This window comes from Herpailurus yagouaroundi, unplaced genomic scaffold (genome assembly GCF_014898765.1).
Source record: "Herpailurus yagouaroundi ecotype Mexico unplaced genomic scaffold, PumYag 162, whole genome shotgun sequence".
Lineage (NCBI taxonomy): Eukaryota > Metazoa > Chordata > Mammalia > Carnivora > Felidae > Herpailurus > Herpailurus yagouaroundi.
Window position 1 is genome coordinate 74,689,335 of NW_024412403.1, and position 20,154 is coordinate 74,709,488.

The 20,154-nt window shown below is 44.1% G+C and overlaps 1 protein-coding gene across 1 annotated transcript in view; it reads left to right on the plus strand.

The window, feature by feature from the left end:
* Nucleotides 1-9,680, plus strand: part of LSG1 (large 60S subunit nuclear export GTPase 1) — a 34,410-nt gene extending 24,730 nt beyond the window's left edge. Inside the window, exons 9-14 of the mRNA XM_040484935.1 lie at nucleotides 17-118; nucleotides 257-400; nucleotides 2,136-2,259; nucleotides 4,565-4,644; nucleotides 6,185-6,358; nucleotides 9,216-9,680. Coding sequence (XP_040340869.1) covers nucleotides 17-118; nucleotides 257-400; nucleotides 2,136-2,259; nucleotides 4,565-4,644; nucleotides 6,185-6,358; nucleotides 9,216-9,395 — 804 coding nt within the window. The 3' untranslated portion in view covers nucleotides 9,396-9,680. The remainder of the gene's footprint in view (nucleotides 1-16; nucleotides 119-256; nucleotides 401-2,135; nucleotides 2,260-4,564; nucleotides 4,645-6,184; nucleotides 6,359-9,215) is intronic.
* Nucleotides 9,681-20,154: the final 10,474 nt, after the last annotated feature.

Below are 20,154 nucleotides of genomic sequence, written 5' to 3' on the forward strand. Positions count from 1 at the left end.
TAGGTGTCTCTTGCAGGTGGGCTACCCGAATGTTGGTAAGAGTTCCACAATCAACACCATCATGGGCAACAAGAAAGTGTCTGTGTCTGCCACACCTGGTCACACCAAGCATTTTCAGGTATTTCTGCAGCATCAGCCTGTTTTCCTCCTTAGCCAGTTCCTCCGGCTGGGTTTTCTGAGTTCTTCACCACTCGCATGGTGGTCTTTTCCCTTCCTCTGCTGTGTGCCCAGCGTAAACCTCTCACTTGTCTTTCAGACTCTCTATGTGGAACCTGGCCTCTGCTTATGTGACTGCCCGGGCCTGGTGATGCCGTCCTTCGTCTCTACCAAGGCAGAAATGACTTGCAATGGAATCCTCCCTATTGACCAAATGAGAGACCACGTTCCCCCTGTGTCACTAATATCCTTTCTGCTTTACAAAGACTGGTTGTTACGTGTACACTAGGGCTTCAAGTTTGTTTTGGACTTGGCTTTGCATTGGATGTATTGAAAAACCTGAAACACTTAACAGTAACTTGCCCAAGTTTATATGAGGTAGCATCAGGATTGCAGAACCTCATGTCCTGAGTGCAGCTGTGTCGCCTGGAATCAGTGGAAGAGCCCAGTCTTGGATCTCAGCCCCGAGTTGCAAACCTGAATCCTGACACTGCCATTTGACTATTTGTGTGATAAGCTTGCTTAACCTTCCAGAAACTCTCTTTTCTGAAAAGTGCCAGTAATAACAGCTCTCACGGTTGATAAGACCTGAATGAAGAGATATATACGTGTTTATGGTTTGAAAGACTTCATACTCTTAAAATGTCAATTCTTCTCAAATTGATACATCAGTGCAATGCAATGCAATCCCAATCAAAATCCCAGCATGCTTTTAAAGTATGCAAATAGGCCTACCAAAAAAAAAAGGAACTCTGCTGCTTCCCAGCATAATGAGTTAACTTATGTGAAGCACCTAGGATAGTGTGTGACATGAAAAAAATATTGTTAAGAACCACAGTGTCTTAAGATCTTACCCTACTTACAAGCCAACAGGTTAGTCTGTTACTGTTCCGTGGATGCTGGAGGAAGATAGGAAGGAGACTCCGTGAAACTGACATGCCAATTTGTTAATTTATAAGTAGCGTGAAGTTTCTGGCCCTGTACAGTTCTTGACAAGATTCTTCATGACTGCCCTGAAGGCCACCGCATTTTATTTACCCCAATTTGATTTCTCTTCCTGTAAGAAATAATGAGAAAGAATTCATCTGCCAGGATTGATAAAATACAGTATATCGCTAAAACAGAATAGTATATGGTTGTTAAAAATACTGCACTAAGTCTGCCTGTGGTAACCTAGGTAGATCTCAAAAGATCACATATACGGTGTGACACCCATTTCTGTAAAAATTGTCACCTCACAGAACAGTACTTTGCATTAATAGATACATGTGAGTGTAAAAGTAGGAGAAGCAGACCGGTGGAGGTTTGCATTTGTAATACAATTTTTAAAAAAAAAATTTTAACATTTATTTATTTTTGAGACAGAGACAGAGCATGAATGGGGGAGGGTCAGAGAGAGAGGGAGACACAGAATCTGAAACAGGCTCCAGGTTCTGAGCTGTTAGCACAGAGCCCAACGTGGGGCTCGAACTCACAGACTGAGATCATGACCTGAGCCAAAGTCGGACGCTTAACTGACTGAGCCACCCAGGGGCCCCTGTAATACAATTTTTAATAGACGAAATTGTTACCACTTCTTGATAGTTGGGAACACAGTTGTTACATTATTTATGCTTTTCTGTATATTTTCCGTTTCTGTTTGAATTAATAATCGGATGTGTATTGAGCATTCATTACAAGCCAGATAAGGTTGGGTTCTTTGGAAGCTATGAGCATGAATCAGCCATGGATCCTGCCCTTTCTGGATTCGGTCTCGGGGGCATATGTGGCATGTGCATGAATAGCCGGTACAAGGTAGAATGGGATTTAAAGAGAAAGCATTTGAAAATTCATGAATAACTGTACTTCTTTTTTGGAGACATAAAAAGGCTTCGGTCATAGGAGTGCTAAAGTACCATGGTCTCAGAATTAGAGGCATGTGTCAGAAGCCGTGGTGGGGAGGGGTCAGTTCAAGGTAATGGATTCCTTGACAAGCTTATGTTTGCCAGAATATTCCGAGATATGTTTTAGAAGCTACCTATGGCATTAATATCATAAAGCCTAGAGAGGATGAAGATCCCCATCGACCTCCGACATCAGAAGAACTGTTGACAGCTTACGGATGTGAGTTGTGATTTATTTTAAAGCATGAACAATTAAATGGACAAAAAGTAACAACATGGTTAATGAGAGCAACTACTCCTGCAGAGATAGAAATTTACATTTTTCCTTAGTATTTGTCATGTCATCTTCCAAGGTTTGTGCCTTCGTTGTCTCTGTTGGCCTTGCCTCCAGCTACCTGGTCTCCAGGTAGCTGCTTTGGTGGTGGGTTCAGAGAGCAGCAGTAAGGGAGGGGAGCTGACTGCTCCGTGAGTAGCATTTTACTTCAGTGTGGTAAGTGCTTTCTGGAGTTAGAGGAGGAGATGCTTTGAATCCCTTGCCTCTCCTCAGGTCTGCCCTTTGCTTTCACTATAGCAGTCAGGCCCCTCCCTGTTGAACGCCTAGATGCAGACTGTTGAAAGCTCCCACAGAGAGCACCAGCAAGAGCCAGCAGTTGTCACATGCCTCTAAGAAAAGGCCCTGAGGGCATTCACTGTTTAGAAGATAACCAGGTGTAGACACGATTCAGATTGAGGCTGTGCTGGCTTTTTCTGGAGTCTTCTCCCAAACAGGAAAGAAAAGGGATGTTGGGAAGAAAATGAATATGCTGTCAGAGCAGGTAGGAGAGTTGTGAGGGCAGCATTGGAAGGGAAAGCCCTCAGATTGGGACGTTGCTGAATGTGGTCAGGGTAGGGACACAAAACAGCCTCCCTCCCCTTCCATCAGTCCCTTGGAAACCTTGTTTGACATTAACTTGAACTTAGCTTAGTTGAGAGACTTTAAAGAGGATAAATATTAAGCATTTGTGATGAGACCGGTGTAGTCACAAAACCACGTAAGAGACCTTAAAGATCACTCCGCCTCTCACCTCTTTTTTTTTTTTAAGACGAGTAATCTGAAATCAGAGCATGAAATGACTTGCCTACAGTGGTGTGGTGTCTGATCAGTGGCGCATAGCCTGAGTTTCATATTCCAGACCTCTCTCCAGTAGTGGGCTTCCACCAGACTTTCCATTTGATTGGACTTCCAGATAAAACTAAAAGTAATCGTTTTTTAAGATTTTTCACCTAATGCTGATAAAATCAGAGTAAGGAAAAAGCCAGTTTGTAAAGATGGATGACCACATACGTATAGTTTCTAAGATCATTTTGCAGGTCTGTAAAGAATAGTCTCTGATAGGGGCACCTGGGTGGCTCAGTCGGTTGAGCGTCCAACTTCGGCTCAGGTCATGATCTCACAGCTCGTGAGTTTGAGCCCCATGTCAGGGTCTATGCTGACAGCTTGGAGCCTGGAGCCTGCTTCCGATTCTGTGTCTCCACCTCCCTCTGCCCCTAACCCACTCACTTTCTGTCTCTGTCTCTCTCAAAAGTAAATAAACATTAAAAAAAATTTTTTTTTTTAAGAATAGTCTCTGATGGTTCATAAGACATTGCTAAATAACTTTAATTTGCGTATCTTTACTAATGAAATGGAACATCTGTGCATATGCTGGCCATTTCTGTTTCTTCTGGGAATCACCTTTTTCTATGCATCTTTTGTTCTTTTAAGGATTTGTAGGACTTCTTTGTGGTGTCTTTAGCCCTATATATGTTAACAATTTTAACAGACTTTTTCCTTTTTGGCTTGATGGTGTTTGGTGTTTTACTTGGGAGGGCCTTCGCTATCTTAAAAGGATAAAACTATTTTCCTGTAATGTCTTTTTTTTATGTACCTTTAGATTTTTAATCTGCCTACGTGTTTTTTTATGTATTGTGCGATCTAAGGTTCTAACTATTTTCTTCTGAACTGAAAGAGCCAATACACAGCTACTAAGTGAAGGAGCTATTTTTAACCCAACCCGTCTGCCAAAGGCCATATTCTTAACCACTAGGCTCTGCTACCCCCTCTAGTTGAGTTACTATTAGAGGGATCTTTGTTGTATGTTTGGGAAATTGGGAAAACGCATAGATACGTTATTAAACAAGAAGACTTACTATATTGCTTTTGGTTTTGCTAATTGTAGTGACGGCATAGCATTCTACAGGTGGCCTCCGTATGTAAATGTTTAAAATCAAGAGATGAAAGAAATAACTGGAGTGGAGAGAGATTGAATGTGTGTGTCAGCCCTTGGTGCTAGGCTATCAGAACAGTGTGGTCTGTTCACCCAGATTGTCGGATGTCTTTATAATGCTACCAGGATGTCTTCTACCATGACAGTTGCTTTTTAAAGCTAGAGAGTAAGGATGCGTAGTTGGCGTGGTAATGGACTAAACTTCCTTCACCTCAGTTGTCTTCGTTGTGATTTGCCGTCTTCTAACTTCAGTTTTGCACAACCCATCTCTCCTCACAGATATGCGAGGATTCATGACTGCGCACGGGCAGCCAGACCAGCCTCGGTCTGCTCGCTATATCCTGAAGGACTACGTCAGTGTAAGTGAGCCCAGCTCCTCGATGCTCTTGAGTGAGCAGGCCTCCTCTCTCACGGCGCCTAGACGCCAGCAACCTGTTGCGTCACAAAGGAGGGATTTTCTCGTTGAGGGTGTATTGTAATTGGCAAGATCCAGTGTTGGCAAGGTTGGCGCGGGTCTTCTGCGGGAGGAGATCCGCAGCCTCGGCGTGGCTTTCTTGATCCGGGGGAGTTGGTGTCATGTGAGCCAGAGATGGAACCAACAGCACAATTACGAGAGAAAGCTCTCTGCACGTTGTCAGCGAAAGTGATAAATGCGTGCCTCTGGCTTTGCCATCGCCTGCAGCTCCTCTTGCAGCTGTGTCACAGTCCTCCTGGGAGCGGAGCGTCCGTATGTCGTTCTCCCTGCGCTCGCCCGGTAACGGTACTCACAGCCCTGTCGAGAATAGTGCTGTTTTCGGTGCGTCGTCTCATTAAAGATACATAACGAGTCTGTCCACATCACAGATGAGGACGTGCTAAGTTTTGGGTTTTCCTCATCAGTAAAATAGGAATGAAGAGTAACTGTCTCAGGAGATTATTATGGGAAGTAAATGAGAATAACATGTGTGTGGAGACACACACACCACTAAGCTCAGTGCCTGGTGCATAATTAGCCCCCAGTACTTGTTATGTATTAAGCTTAATTCTTTCTGCAAACAAGCATCTTGCGTCTCCCATAATAACTGGTTGTGAGGATTCCCTCTTCTGAATGCCACATCAGCAGAGCTCTTGGAAGCATAGGAGTAAAATTGAACATCCATACTCTCTTGCCTTCAGTTCAGGAAGAAAGTAGTGAATCAGTAGAGTATTTGTATGGATAAATTATTTATTCATTTGCCATTTATAAAACTGTAGAAGATGAGTTACAAACCACAGTTTATAGAGTGTTTATGGTGGGAAGCAGGAAATTTGCATCCAGTGAGCGACCGCCCAACATCTGCATTAGTATAATCCTGATGTGCAGTTGTGTCCTGATTTTCATTTTGGAAAACGCTTAGCCTAAGTATAGTTACATAAGTGCACCGAAGAACACGAGTAGAAATGCAAACAAGGTAAAAAGGAGCACAGAGGAGAAAGATTTCCTCCTGGTCTGTGGGCTGTGGGCAGGCTAGGCCTTCAGAACACTTTAAAGGTAAGTCAGTGTATTCATTAGGACTCTCCATTTGCAGGTGACCAGAAGTCAGCTTGGTTAATCGAAAAGCAGGAAGGGGCACCTCGGTGGCTCTGTTGGTTAAGCGTCCAACTTCGGCTCAGTTTGTGATCTCACGGTTCGTGGGTTTGAGCCCCGCGTCAGGCTCTGCTGACAGCTCAGAGCCTGCTTTGGATTCTGTGTCTCTCTGTGTGTCCCTCCTCTGTTCACACTCTTACTCTCTCTAAATAAATAAACTTTTTTTTTTTTTTTAATTGAAAAAAGGAAGCTGGTCAGAGGGTGCTTGGCGGAGATGTCTTTGAGGGTTTTTCTTTCTTCTGGGAGAACACAGACAACACATGATGTGTTGTTAACGCTTCTTGTCTTCGTAGGGTAAACTTCTGTACTGTCATCCTCCTCCTGGAAGAGACCCTGTGACCTTTCAGCATCAACACCAGCGACTCCTAGAGAACAAAACGAATGGTGGTGAACTAAAAATACATCCAGGCGGAAATAAAAAAGCAAAACAGATTGAAAATGTAGTTGACAAAAGTTTTTTCCATCAAGTAAGTTTTAAAGTTTTTCTTTAACTTCTGGTCAGCATATATTATATAGCAGTTCTATTGAAATAACCATTCACATAGTGTAAAAGCCACCCTTTGCAAGTATAGTTCAGTAGTTTATAGTATATTCAGAGTTGTGTAGCCATCACCATAATTTCAGAACGTTTTCATCGCTCCAGAAAGAAACGTTGTACCCATTATCAGTCACTCACCGTTCCCCACTCTCCCCAGCCTTTTCCAACTACTGATCAGCTTTCTCCTATATAGATTTGCCTATTCTGAACATTTCATATAGATGAAATCACCCACGATGTAGTCTTTTCTGACTGGCTTCTTTAACTTGGCATAATGACTTCAAGGTTCATCCATTTATCAGTACTTTATTCCTTTTTATTGCCAAATAATATTTCATTGAGTGGATATGTCACATTTTGTTTATTTCTCATAGATGGAATTTGGGTTGTTTCCCCTTTCTATTATAAGATAAATGATTTTTTTTTTTAATGTGTATTCATTTTTGAGAGAGAGACAGAGACAGAGCGTGAGCCAGGGAGAGGCAGAGAGAGAGGGGGAGACCTAGAATCTGAAGCAGGTCCCAGGCTCTGAGCTCTCGGCACAGAGCCCGACGTAGGGCTCTAACTCATGAACCATGAGATCGTGACCTGAAGTCAGATGCTTGACCGACTGAGCCACCCGAGCACCCCCCCTTTTCTATTATAAATAATGCTATGAACATTCATGCACAAGCTTTTGTGTGAACATAGATTTTCAGTTCTCTTGGGCATATAATTAGGGGTGGGATTTGCCAGGTCATGTGTTAACCACATGTTTAACATTTGAGGTACTGCCAGACTTTGGAAAGTGTCTGTGCCATTTTACATTCCCACCGTCAGGGTATGAGGGCTCTAATTTCCTTATATCCTTACTGGTGTTTATTTTCCGTCTTTTTTTACTTTAGTCATCCTACTATATGAAGTGGTATCTCATGATTTTGATTTTGATTTCCCTAAGGATGTTGGTAATCTTGTGTGCTCATTGGCACATGTAGATCTTCTTTGGAGAATTACCTATTGTTGAGTTGTAAGAGTTCTTTATAAATTCTGATAAAAACCTTTATCATATTTATAATTTGCAAATATTTTCTACTGTTTAGTGGTCTTTCTGAGCCAGTACATTTTAGTAACTTTCATTGTTTATATCACAGCTACAGTTTATATGCTGCACTTTAAACAACGAATTTAGGAGCACCTGGGTGGCTTGGTCATTTAATTGTCCACCTTCGGCTCAGGTCATGATCTCACGGTTCATGAGTTCAAGCCCTACATCGAGCTCTCTGCTGTCCGCGAGCAGCCTGCTTCGGATCCTCTGTCTCCCTCACTGTCTGCCCCTCCCCCACTCACATGCACTCTCTATCTCTCCCTCCCAAAAATAAACATTTAAAAAAGATTTTGTAACATAAGAAAATAAAGAAAAGTTATATGCAGAACAGTTAAATCCTATAACTGTACTTAATATATTTTTTAAATCCTTTTGTGACTACTACAGCCATAAAAGGGTGGTAGGGGGAGGGGGTGTCATCTGTATCCAGAGTAATTTCTTTCTGTATTTATATGATGCTTTATTTGTGTGCCTCACACAGGCCAAGCAGATAGTGCTATCCACCACTGGGGCCATTGAGGCTTAAGGAGGCAAAGTGACTTATTCAAGGATACTTGTCTTAAATGGCAAGGCTGGGCTAGAACTTGATTATTGTGGCTCCTGGTTTGAATTATTTCCAAGTCTGCCAGTATTTAGGAGGAAATATACTGATAGGCAGAAAGATCATAGGTTCTTCCTTGGACCTACTACTATTAAGACAATCATGAAATACTGCTTTGCACTTGCAGAATCATATGGGATTAATTTTATTTTTACTAAGTAAGCTTAATTGTTCAGTTTTTTGTTTCATTTTGCTTTACTTAAATAAAATCACAAGTTTACAGAAACTTTTTTGAGCACTATTACATGTGGATACTACACTAGGACCTAGGATATCAAAAGGAAGAAAACATAATTACTGTTTTCAGGGAGATCACATTCTAGCTAAGGGGAGATGGGCAAGTTAACAAGTAACGTGACACGTTAGGTCTAGGGCAGAAGTATAAGTCAGGTACTTTGTGAACCCAGATTGGGGAGCAGTTCCCCCTTGGGGCCGGGGGGAGAGTAGGTGAGTTAACGCCACAGACAGGAGGTGATATCTAAGCTGGACTCTAAGGGCAAATATAAATGTACTGGTTGGAAGGAGTGGTGAGGGCGATTCTCCAGGCAGAGAGGGAGTAGCGTGAACAAAGGCATAAAAAGATGGGAGTGTGGATTCTATCAATAAGGAGCCCATGTTGTAAGTGGTCTTGTGTACCTGCTGAGGGAATATGAACTTGGTTCCCCAGGCTACAGGGAGCCATCAGAGGTTTGTGAGGAAAGAGAGATACGTGATTGTTAAACTCTAGTAGAAGTGGGGAGTGTTGCAGTGTTCCAGTGAAAGCTAATGAATACCGGGACTAGAACAGGGTGGTGGAGAACAGTGGATAGGTACACCAAATGCTAGAGCCTGGAGCCCACAGAACTTATTGGCTGGCTGTATGTGGTAGATGAGGAAGGCAAAGGGAGTGCTTGCTCAGTGGCTAGTTACAGATGGTATTTGAAGCGATGGGACTACGCAAAGTGAAGGACAAAGAGAATGCACTCAAGACAGAATGCGGAGAAACTTACTTAAGAATGGGGAGAGAGAGGAGCAGTGAAGGGGGTGGAAGTCCTCTGTCTTGGAGTTCTCCATAAATAATACTGTGCTTACATCTCCCATACTGCTGTCTTCACTTCCTAGGAAAACGTGAGAGCTTTGACCAAAGGAGTCCAGGCTGTGATGGGCTACAAGCCAGGGAGTGGCCTGGTGACTACAGCTGCTGTGAGCTCTGAGAGCAGGGCTGGGAAGGCCTGGAAAAAACATGGCAACAGAAATAAAAAAGAGAAAACTCGTAGACTCTATAAGCACCTAGATACGTGAACTTGGGCTGCAGTGGAAATGGCATCTGCGTTGTGCACCTGGAGAAGAAACAGAAGCTGCTCTTGGCCGTGATGCTGTGAAATGGACCCTGCTTCTTGTGGCACGCAGCCACACCAGACAGCCAGTATCAAGACGCAGGGGCTCCGTGGAGCACCGAGTCTAACACAGTCATCTTGGAGCCCCAGAAACTTTGTCCTGTAGAAGGCTGAATTTGAGATGGGGGAATGAATGATTGAATGTTTGTGTAAACAAATACACATGCATACTAATTTGTAAGTTGGGTTTTCTTTTAAAAAATAAATAAATAAAATTAAATGGTCACTAACAGACGTTTTATTGGTTTATGTAGATACACTGCCATTTGGACATTTCGCATTCTTTAAACAGTTGCAATTTGCCAAAGCATGACTGGGATTTTAGATGGATTCTTTTGAGAACATTATATAGGTTACTGATTCTCAACCTCACATGCATACCCAGCAGTCCCCTGGTATTGCAGAAGGCACATCAGGTCTTGGAGTGAGGGGGCTAGCAGATGTAGTTTTTAAAAGCCTCAGAGAGCCCAACCTTCTATTGAAGATCCCTGTCAACATGAGCCACTACTATAGAAGGTAGTGTGTGTTTTTCTAAAGCTCACCACAGGCATGCGGAAATGGGCAGATGATCAGCTAGTTTTTGTTTTAGGTATAGATGCCTGATCTCCTTAGTACTTAGGACCATCAAGAGTGAGACAAGGACGGTTTACCTTTTATAGTACCATTCCTGTTTTAGCCTCTCACTTTACTTTTGTCTCCCTTTTTCTATGAGCCTCATTATTCCCTTAACTCAGATCCTTTCCTTGTGTTGTGTGATAGATGTTTTTGGAAATCTAACGGACATTATGGATGCCTTCTCCAGAAAAATGCACATGCCCATGAACAGTCTTGTGAAATGTATCAGAAGATGACAGACTCGCGGTTCGTCCACAGTTTTGCAGTTAAGCCTTGCCCGATGTGGCCAGAGTATATTTAAGATCTATTTGAAAATGTGTTCCACCTGGGGAATAAAAAATATATACTGGTTTATTCAACAGATAGCACCTTCTGTGTGGCAGGAAAGGCACTGGAAACCGGGGACAGCAGGAGTAGGGCCCTGATGCAGGAAGTTAGCAAGAGCCATCACACGGCCTTAGAGCCTGTGAGGGGATTCTGGAGGTTTGCTCAAAAGCGGTGGGTAAGCCAAGGAAGAGTTTATAAACAGGTAAGGAGTTAGTGTTCTAGTTCTTCATTTGAATATCGGGTGAAAGGTTATTCCAGATCAAGCCTGAGGCAGAGCTAGAGAGGTTCCGCAGTTGTGTTCATCCATCTGCAACAGTATACTTCTAGTTCTTCCCTTTGATCTGAGGAAAGGGACAGTCTGAAAAGCCCATGGAAGAAGAGGAACATGCATCAGCATGTTAAAGCCCACTTTGTTCCATTCACTGAAGAACAGGCACGGTTGTCTGGGAGAAACTTCCATGCTGAATGGACAGAGCATGTACTGATTTTGAATAAGTTTTGCTTTAATGATAGTGTAATAGCTAAAACATGAGACTTCTTAGAAAAAGTAATTACATATGCTTCACGTTCCTGATTATTTTTGTAAGTTTTATTGAGATATTCACATACCATGCAAGTTCACCAGTTTTAAAGGATACAATTCAGCGGTTCTTAGTATATTCAGAGTTATATAACCATCACCACAACCAGTTGTACATTACTGCCACAAAAAACCCAAGACCCTTTAGCCAGTGGCCCCCAATCCTCCCAATGCCCACCCCCCCCCCCAGCCATAAGCAAACCCTAATCTACTTTATATATGGATTTGCCTATTCTATATGTTCATAATAAAGGAATCAAGCTATGTGACCTTTCGTGACTGGCTTTCACTTAGCCTGATGTCTTCAAGGTTCATCCATGCTCTAACATCTCTCAGTATTTCATTGCTTTTTGTTGCCAAATAATACATTCCACTGAATGGATATACCACATTTTGTTTATTCATTCATCAGTTAAAAGGCATTTGGTTTCCACCTACTGTCTATCATGAATACAGTGCTGCTGTGAACGTTTGTGTACAGGTTTTTGTGTGGTTTTTAATTCTTAAGTATATATCTAGGAGTGGAATTGCAATATATTTAACCTTTGAGTAGCTACCATACTGATTTTCAGAATGGGTGTACCATTTTACATTTTCCATCAACGGTGTATAAAGGTTCTAGTTTCTCCATAGTTCTGTCAACACACGTTACTGTCTTACTGTCTTTTTATGTTTTGGCCATCCTAGTGGGTATAAAGTGATATGTCATGGTTTTGATTTACATTCCCTTGATGCCAAATGACGAGCATCTTCTCATGTGCTTATTGCCCACTTGTAGATCTTTGGGAAAATGTCTATTCAGATCTTTTGTCCATTCTTTTTTTTTTTTTTTATGAGGATTTCTTTTATTTTTTAATTTTTTTTAATGTTTATTTATTTTTGAGAGCGAGAGAGAAAGAGCACAAGCAGGGGAGAGGCAGAGAGAGGGAGACACAGAATCCAAAGCAGGGTCCAGGCTCTGAGCGGTCAGTGCACAGCCCAACGCGGGGCTCGAACTCATGGACCATGAGATCATGACCTGAGCCAAAGTTGGACGCTTAACCGACTGAGCCACCTAGGCGTCCCCTCTGTCCATTCTTTAATGGAGTTATTTATCTTGTTACTGAGTTATAAAAGTTGTTTGTACACTCTAGGTACAGGTCCCTTAGCAGATGTGTAATTTGCAAATGTTTTCTGCCATTCAGTGGGTTGTCTTTTCATTTTCTGATAGTGCCTTTGAAGCACAGTTTTAATTCTGGTGAAGTCCATATGGATCCATTTTTTTCTTTGGTTGCTTGTGCTTTTGGTGTTAAATTTAAGAAACTATTGGCAGATCCAAGGTTATTAAGATTTACCCCCGTGTTTCCTTCCAAGGGTTTCAGAGTTTTAGCTCTTACGTTTAGGTCTCTGGTCTATTTTAAGTTTTCATATCTGGTGTGAGGTAGAAGATGGACCAACTTCATTCTTTTGCATGTGGCATCCAGTAGCCCCAGAGAGTTTGTTGAAAAGACTAGTGTTTACCCACTGAATTGTTTCAGCACCTTTGTCGAGAATTGAACATAAATGTGAGGGCTTATTTCTGGATGTATGCCTTTGGTATTTAACCGTCATGAATGTGCAACAGTTGTGAAGAGCATCCGACTCCATCTTCTAGCAAATATTCCTGGTAAGAGATGTCTCTCTGTGTAGATGCTCCACACCCCTCCATCCCTTAGCCACTTTGAGTTCACCTGCAGCCCCAGGGGACGTTCCTGTGCGAGCCCTTCCTCTGCAAACCCTGTATTTCCTGCGTTCCTTTCTCCTGCACCACAGGAGCCTGCTCGCTGCGCACACAGGGCAATCTAGACGGGCTGGGGATTTAACAACCCCTGAAGCAACCCCCAACTGGTCAAGAATGGGGGCTGGGTGCTAAGTGCCCCAGCTTCCCTGTCACTTGGTGCATACACTGTACATTTTCCACACTAGATCCTTCATGGAAATCATCTCACTAACTCGCCCGCTGCCCTCCTCCCTTCCCTCACTGTCCACTCCCTCACTTCTGCTTCAGGGGGTTGCCTCCCAGATTAACTAAATCTAAGTCCTCTGCTTAGAGTCTGAAGAACCCAAACTAGGACACCCCGGAGGGTGTCTGTTTTTAAGTATCCTCACCCTTGTAGCGAGGAGTACGGTAGACTTACAAGTTCCAGCCATTAGCATGATCACTTTATTGTTTTGAAATTTACTGATGCAACCGGCACCTTGACTGAGAACACGGTTAGCACTTCGTACCTCCTTTCAGCAAAGACTGACCACCCCAAGGGCTACCGCTGTTCTCACCTTTTCACCAAGTTATGTATGATACGTAAGCAGAATCTACCGGGGTACCTGGCAGGCTCAGTAGGTGGAGGGTACAACTCTTGATCTCGGGGTTTGAGTTCAAGCCCCACGTTGAGTGCCGCGATTACTAAAAATAAAAATCTTTAAAAAAATTGTTAAAGGGGCGCCTGGGTGGCGCAGTCGGTTAAGCGTCCGACTTTAGCCAGGTCACGATCTCGCGGTCCGTGAGTTCGAGCCCCGCGTCGGGCTCTGGGCTGATGGCTCAGAGCCTGGAGCCTGTTTCCGATTCTTTGTCTCCCTCTCTCTCTGCCCCTCGCCCGTTCATGCTCTGTCTCTCTCTGTCCCAAAAATAAATAAACGTTGAAAAAAAAAATTTTAAAAAATTGTTAAAAAAAATCTACAGCGTGTACTCATGTATCTGGCTTCTTTAATCCAACGTGGTGAGGTCCGTCCACAGTCTTGCATTTGATAAATAAATCATTGTCACCGCTGTAGGGTATTCTGTGGTGTGAATATGTCACCATTTATCTGTTCTATTATTGATGGACATGTAGACGTTTTGCAGGTTTGTGGTTTCTTACATTAACAAACCGTATTTTGTAGAACAGTTTTAAGTTCGCAGCAAAATTGAGCAGAAAGCATAGAGAGTTCCCATATTCCCCAGTCCCCACATATGCACAGCCTCCTTCACCCTCAGCATCCCCCACACAGTGGTGCATTTGTTAACATGAACCTACACCGGGGCGTCTGGGTGGCTCAGTGGGTCAAGCATCCGACTTCGGCTCAGGTCACGATCTCACAGTTTGTGAGTTCGAGCCCCGCACTGGGCTCAGTGCTGACAGCTCAGAGCCTGGAGCCTGCTTCGGATTCTGTGTCTCCCTCTCTCTCTCTGCCCTTCCCCCCGCTCCCCAAAATGAATAAACTTCAAAAAAAATGTAAAAACAAAACAATGAACCTACACCGACAACATTACTCTCCAAAGGGTTTTGATTTTTAAAAATAGCGCTGCCATGGATACCATAATAGTGTGGTCAAATAGAACTTACTACTACAATGCAAATAAATCTATAATCTGTGCTATCCTGTAGTTAACTACAGCCAAGCACTTAAAATGTGGCTAGTGACAACTTCAGAAGTTCACTGCTAACAGTCATGACTTTTAACTCCTTCCTGACCCAACAATCAAAGGTCAGAATGGTGGGAGTTTTTCAGGAGAGTGGGGGAAGAAGGGTAGATTTCATATTTATAACTTCTACATCTTGGCTACTTCTAAAGCAGGTTACTAAAAGTATTAAAACACCATCTTTCGTGTGAATTGTAAGGCACTGAGTTTTTGTTTTTTTTTTTTTTAAAGGATTCTTGAATCCATAGTAGTACTCTAAATAAGGAGAGGCAGGGCAACTTTTAAACAAAAGCACCTCAATGAAACAACGTAGAAGGGATGACGGAACCACCATTTTGGAACCATCAACAAAATCATGGATTCCAGCAAAGTGCTGAGACCACTGACGGAAAGGTCCCTGGGGGGTGGGATAGTGGCCCCCTTTTAAAGTATCACCCGCCGCTTTATTCAATGCCAAGGGAAAGTGCCTTTTACAATGGAGCAATCCAAGAGACACTACCTTAAACAAGTCACCAAACTCTGTCACCAGTGCTATGCCAGTATGTTCTGCACCTCCTGATGTGGTGCAACAGGAAGACCACAGGATAACCCTGTGCTGCTTTTGCAGAAACATTTCGGCTCAATCTAATCATAAGAAACCAATTAGACAATTCCAGATTTGGAACATTACAGAACACAAGGGACCGGGACTAAAGAGACACAACTAAATGAATGAACCCTGAACCAGAAACACACATACACACTCTATATATTTGACATTCTTGGAGCGGCTGAGTAAATTTTACCATGGATTACATAGGTGATAGCATTGTATCAGTGTAACAGAAGTGTGGCGAGGTCGCGAACACTGCTGGAGATACATGCTGAGGCACTGGGGGTAAGGTGTCACAGCTGCCACCTCCAATGGTTCCACCGGAGCAAGGGACAAAACAAATGTGGCAAAATGTCTGCGGCTGGTGTTAGGTGGGTAGGTAGGTAGGTAGGTAGGTCCTAGGTGGTTTTCACCTTTTTGTAGTTTTGAAAATTTTCAAAATAAACAGTGGGGAGTGGGGAGGGGTCATAGAAGTAGACAGTTAAATTCCAGAAGGGCTCAGGAGCCATTCAGGAGAACAGACAGAACTGTACTGGGAGATTAGAATCAAATAGGGACCACAAGCTCCTGTCTTTACTCTGTCTTGGCTGGCTTTGGGGAAGCAGGTTAATCCAGCTCCCTTACTGGCCCACATGGAACTTGGCAGGATGCCGATTTCCTTGTGAATTGTAAACTGTGGTGAGAACACACATTTCTTTTAACTAATTATTTCAATGTAAGTATTCAAGTACTGAATTCTATTTAATTGGCTTTTTAAAAGGTGAGTAGCCTGGTCCGCCTGGCTGGCTCAGTCAGGAGAGTATGCAACTATGTGTCCCAAGTTCCAGCCCCACGTTGGGGGTAAAGATCATGTGGGGAAAAAAAAAAAATAATAAGGCTTTCCTTGATGTAACATTTCAACATCTGTGCATTCCATTAGCCCTCACCCAACTTCTAGCATTGTGAAGTAAGTTGCTTTAAGCAACAGGATGTTATTAATGAAGCATTCGAGGGTGAAAAAGGTAAAGAAACTCTCACAAGATCAAACAGTAAGCTGATGATAGAGTTTTAAATAGAACCCAGGACCTCTGTGCTGACAGCAAGGAGCCTGCTTGGGATTCTCTCTGCCCCTCGTGTGTGTGCTCGCTCTCTCTTTCTCTCTCTCTCTAAATAAACTTAGATGATGGATGGGTGGGTGGATGGATGGATAGATAGATGATTAACTAGGTGGGTAGATAGATAGATAGGTAGATAGAAGATAGATAGAACGAACCCAGGACCCCACCAGTCCTACCACCTGCTTCTCTCATGATAATCCAACATGTCCACAATGGGATTGATTCAGATTTGGAAATGCCATTATTTCAAAATGCATTCTCAAAGAATTGATTTCTCTATACTTACAGCAGGTAAATCAAACTGGCATAGAGCCTTTTTTAATGTTACCAGTTGAGTAGTAGCCACAAACCCTTCCTCTAAATAACACATTTTATAAGAACATTGGCAGGAGGTAGCGTGTCCTCAGAAGCAAAAGCTGTTGAGCTGCTGGTCTGTGCCCCCAGGTGGCCGGGACCTAGGGCCATGGTTGGCCAGCAGGCTCCCACAAGGACAGGCCAGGCTGATCAGCCCTTCCTTCTTCAGGACAATGCCTGTGGGCTCAGTGCCTCTGCCAACAGGAAATGCCTACGAGCTGTGGCCCTCCTGTTAGCTTTTCTTCTTGGCAAACTCTGAACCATGGCCAAAGAAACTTTAGCTTTAGCGTTGGGGTGGGGCAGCCACCAAGCCTCAGAGGAGCCTGCTAAAGGAACTGATTCACTTCCCGAGGGCCGACCACGGAAAAAGCCCTTTGGAAGGTCCTGACAGAATTTGGGAGGGGTCCTAACTCCAGGAGGGAGGGGAGTAGATTAGCACATACAATCCTGAGTGTTCCCCACCGGATGAAGAGCTGGTGGGTGCCGGCAGCCTGCCTCTGCCATTTGCAGGCATCCGCCAGCCAGCGTCTTCCTGCCGCCAGGACAGCTTTCCAAGATTGCTGCCACACTAATTGCCAAAAGCAAACTTGTTCTCCAAAGCCCAGCTCGTGGGTTTCTTGAAAGCCCTCCCAACACCCCCCATACAGACACACACAATGGTAGGGGCCACCAAAGCTTTGTAAACATGCTCTCACTACAGAAGGGCACTGTACCTTTTTACAGCCTATCTAAAAATCAATTCATTCGGTAACTATGTTCCTTATTACGTGCTAGGCAGTGAGTCAGGTGCTGGGGTACAGATCTGAGCTCAGCAGCCCCGGCTGAAGACTCTCACAGCGGGGTTGAAAGACAACACCTGCCACACTGTAAGGGGTGCCCTGGTTGAGGAGGAGCACAGGCCCAGGGGCTTGTGCCTGTCCCCTATAGGACCAGGACACAGAGGCAGCCTGGGCAGGGAGGACAGCAGGTGGAGGCGCCTCGGGAGGGAAAATCACGAGTCTGGTTGTAGACGTGTTCAATCGGACATGCGAGTGGAGATGTCGAATAGGCAGCCGCGTATATGAATCTAAAGTCTGGGAAGGAGGTCTGATCTGGAGATAGATACTCGGGAGGCACAGGCACAGGGGTGGTGTTTAAAGCTAGAAGTTCAGATGCTTCAGGCGTCCGGTAAAGAGAAGAGAACCAAGACCCGAGCTCTGTGTCTCCACGCCATTAGCTATTCATATTTTCTTTGAACCATTATTATTTTTTTTTTTTTTTAGTGGATCAGAGGTTCTTCCCAGGAAAGACAACAGCAATAATAACTTCCAGATGCTTCACCTCCAGGGTTTCTACTAATCCCAGTTGCCCTGACAGAGGCACTATCATCCCCACTTGACAGGTAAGAATACACAGTTGCAGAGGACCCATGCTTTGCCCCAAGTCACAGCTGCGAGGAGGCAGAGTGAGAACTGCAGTTCAACTTGTGGGCTCCGAAGCGCCCATTCTTCCCATTGCATTTTTCTCTGAGCCAATGTGTCCAATGACTGGCAATGGCTCCCCACACTTGTCCAAGCCACCAAGGGCCATCTCCACAAGCCCGTGTTCCTCGTATGAATCTCACAGGAAGCTTGCGGGAAGGCAGTTTAGTAGGCTGAATGATGGCCCCCCCAAAATACAAGGTCTTAATCCCTGGAACCTATAAATGTCACCTTCTGTGACATCCGAACTCTTCACAGACGTGATTAAGGATCTTGAGATGGGGTGCGTAACATAAATTACCTGCGCAGGTCACAAGGGCCGTCTTTATAGGAAAGAGACAGAGGGAGATTTCACACACACAAGACAAGAGGGAAATGTGACCACGAGAGGAAGAGATTAAGTGACGCGGCTGCCAGGCAGGTAGTGCTGGAAGCCACCAGACGCTGGATAAAGAGAGACAATGAAGAGATTCCCCTTCTAGGGTCCCCGGAAAGGACACAGCCCTGCAGCCACCTTGACCATGGCCCAGCGAACGTGATTTCAGAATAGGGAGAGAATACATTTCGGTTATTTTAAGCTGCTAAATTTGTGGTAATTTGTTAGAGCAGCCACAAGAAATGAATCCATGCAGATTCCAAGGACACACGCCCAGAGAGTTGGATTTCGCTGGGCTGGTTTTTGACAGGCAGTCAGAGCGATCCTGAAACCATGGTCCATGATCTATGGACCACACCCCTTCCAACTGCTTTGGGAGGGGGCTCAGGATTTAAATGCTTAAACTAGGGGGTTTAGTCTGGGGTCTAGCCCTCCACGAAATCCACAGTTGAATTTCAGAGACTATAAATTCCTAAAAATTGTATGAACACTGTGTGGGGGTGCATACATGTTCATATTTTTCAGGGACGAGGTCTTCCTCAAATTCTCTGAGTTCACCGCAAAGGCTGAGAACTAACCACTCTGAGGAAAAGCTGTCGAGGTGCATAAACCTGGTCCAGGGTGTGGTGGGAGAAATGAAGCAATTTTTCATTTATTTTGTTTTTTGATGTTTATTTTTGAGGGTAAGAGAGAGCATGAGAGGCAGAGAGAGAGGGACCGAGGATTCGAAGTGGGCTCCACACTGACAGCACAGAGCCCGACGCGGGGCTCGAACTCACGAACCACGAGATCATGACCTGAGCCAAAGTTGGACGCTTGGCCGACTGAGCCACCCAGGCGCCCCAGAATGAAGCCATTTTTAAATTGGGTCCAACCTCCAAGGGCTTATACTGAGCCTGAGGGAGAGGAAAGTCATCATAAGTGAATCAAATTAAATGGCGGTATCTTTAAGTCTCAACAAAACAGAGCATAAGGTAGCCCTGCCTAGGGCCTGGGGAGAGGGTGACATGAGACGGGGAAGGTGTGTCCTCATTTCAGCGAGATAGTTAGTGCGATGGATTATCTTTCCAGAATAGTAAGTAGGCAACGTCACTAGAGAAACCGGGGAGCTGGGCAGTCACAGGTCAGTATCCACAGGTTGGCTAGAAGAACCCACAAAGAATCAGCAGGCAGGGACTTCAGGGTACTTGGTTATCATCTATGAGACACTTGGCTACTGTATTTTTCCCCCTTTTTTTTAAAAAAAAAATTTTTTTTTAACTTTTATTTATTTTTGGGACAGAGAGAGACAGAGCATGAAAGGGGGAGGGGCAGAGAGAGAGGGAGACACAGAATCGGAAACAGGCTCCAGGCTCTGAGCCATCAGCCCAGAGCCCGACGCGGGGCTCGAACTCACAGACCGCGAGATCGTGACCTGGCTGAAGTCGGACGCTCAACCGACTGAGCCACCCAGGCGTCCCTGTATTTTTCCGCTTTTATTTTAACCTTTCAATCTTGTCTTCGCTGGTATTCATTTTGTATTACTTTATCTTATCATCATTTTTACATTTTAATTTTGGCCCCTTTTGTCGAATAACCTATTTTAATTTTACCTTTACTCGCTCTTTTGCTTGTTCAGTGTCACTCTCTCTCCTACTGGACTGTTAGCTCAATGAAGGCAGGGACTTGTCTGTTTTTCTCAAAAACGTGTCCCCAGCTCCTCGTCTGACAATGTCTGACAAATTATGTTTCATGACCAAAAGCGGTCATAACTTTAAAAATAAATGAAACAGTAAAATAATGTAGCCCCTTTAGAAGAACAGTCTGGGGGCGCCTGGGTGGCTCAGTCGGTTAAGCGGCCGACTT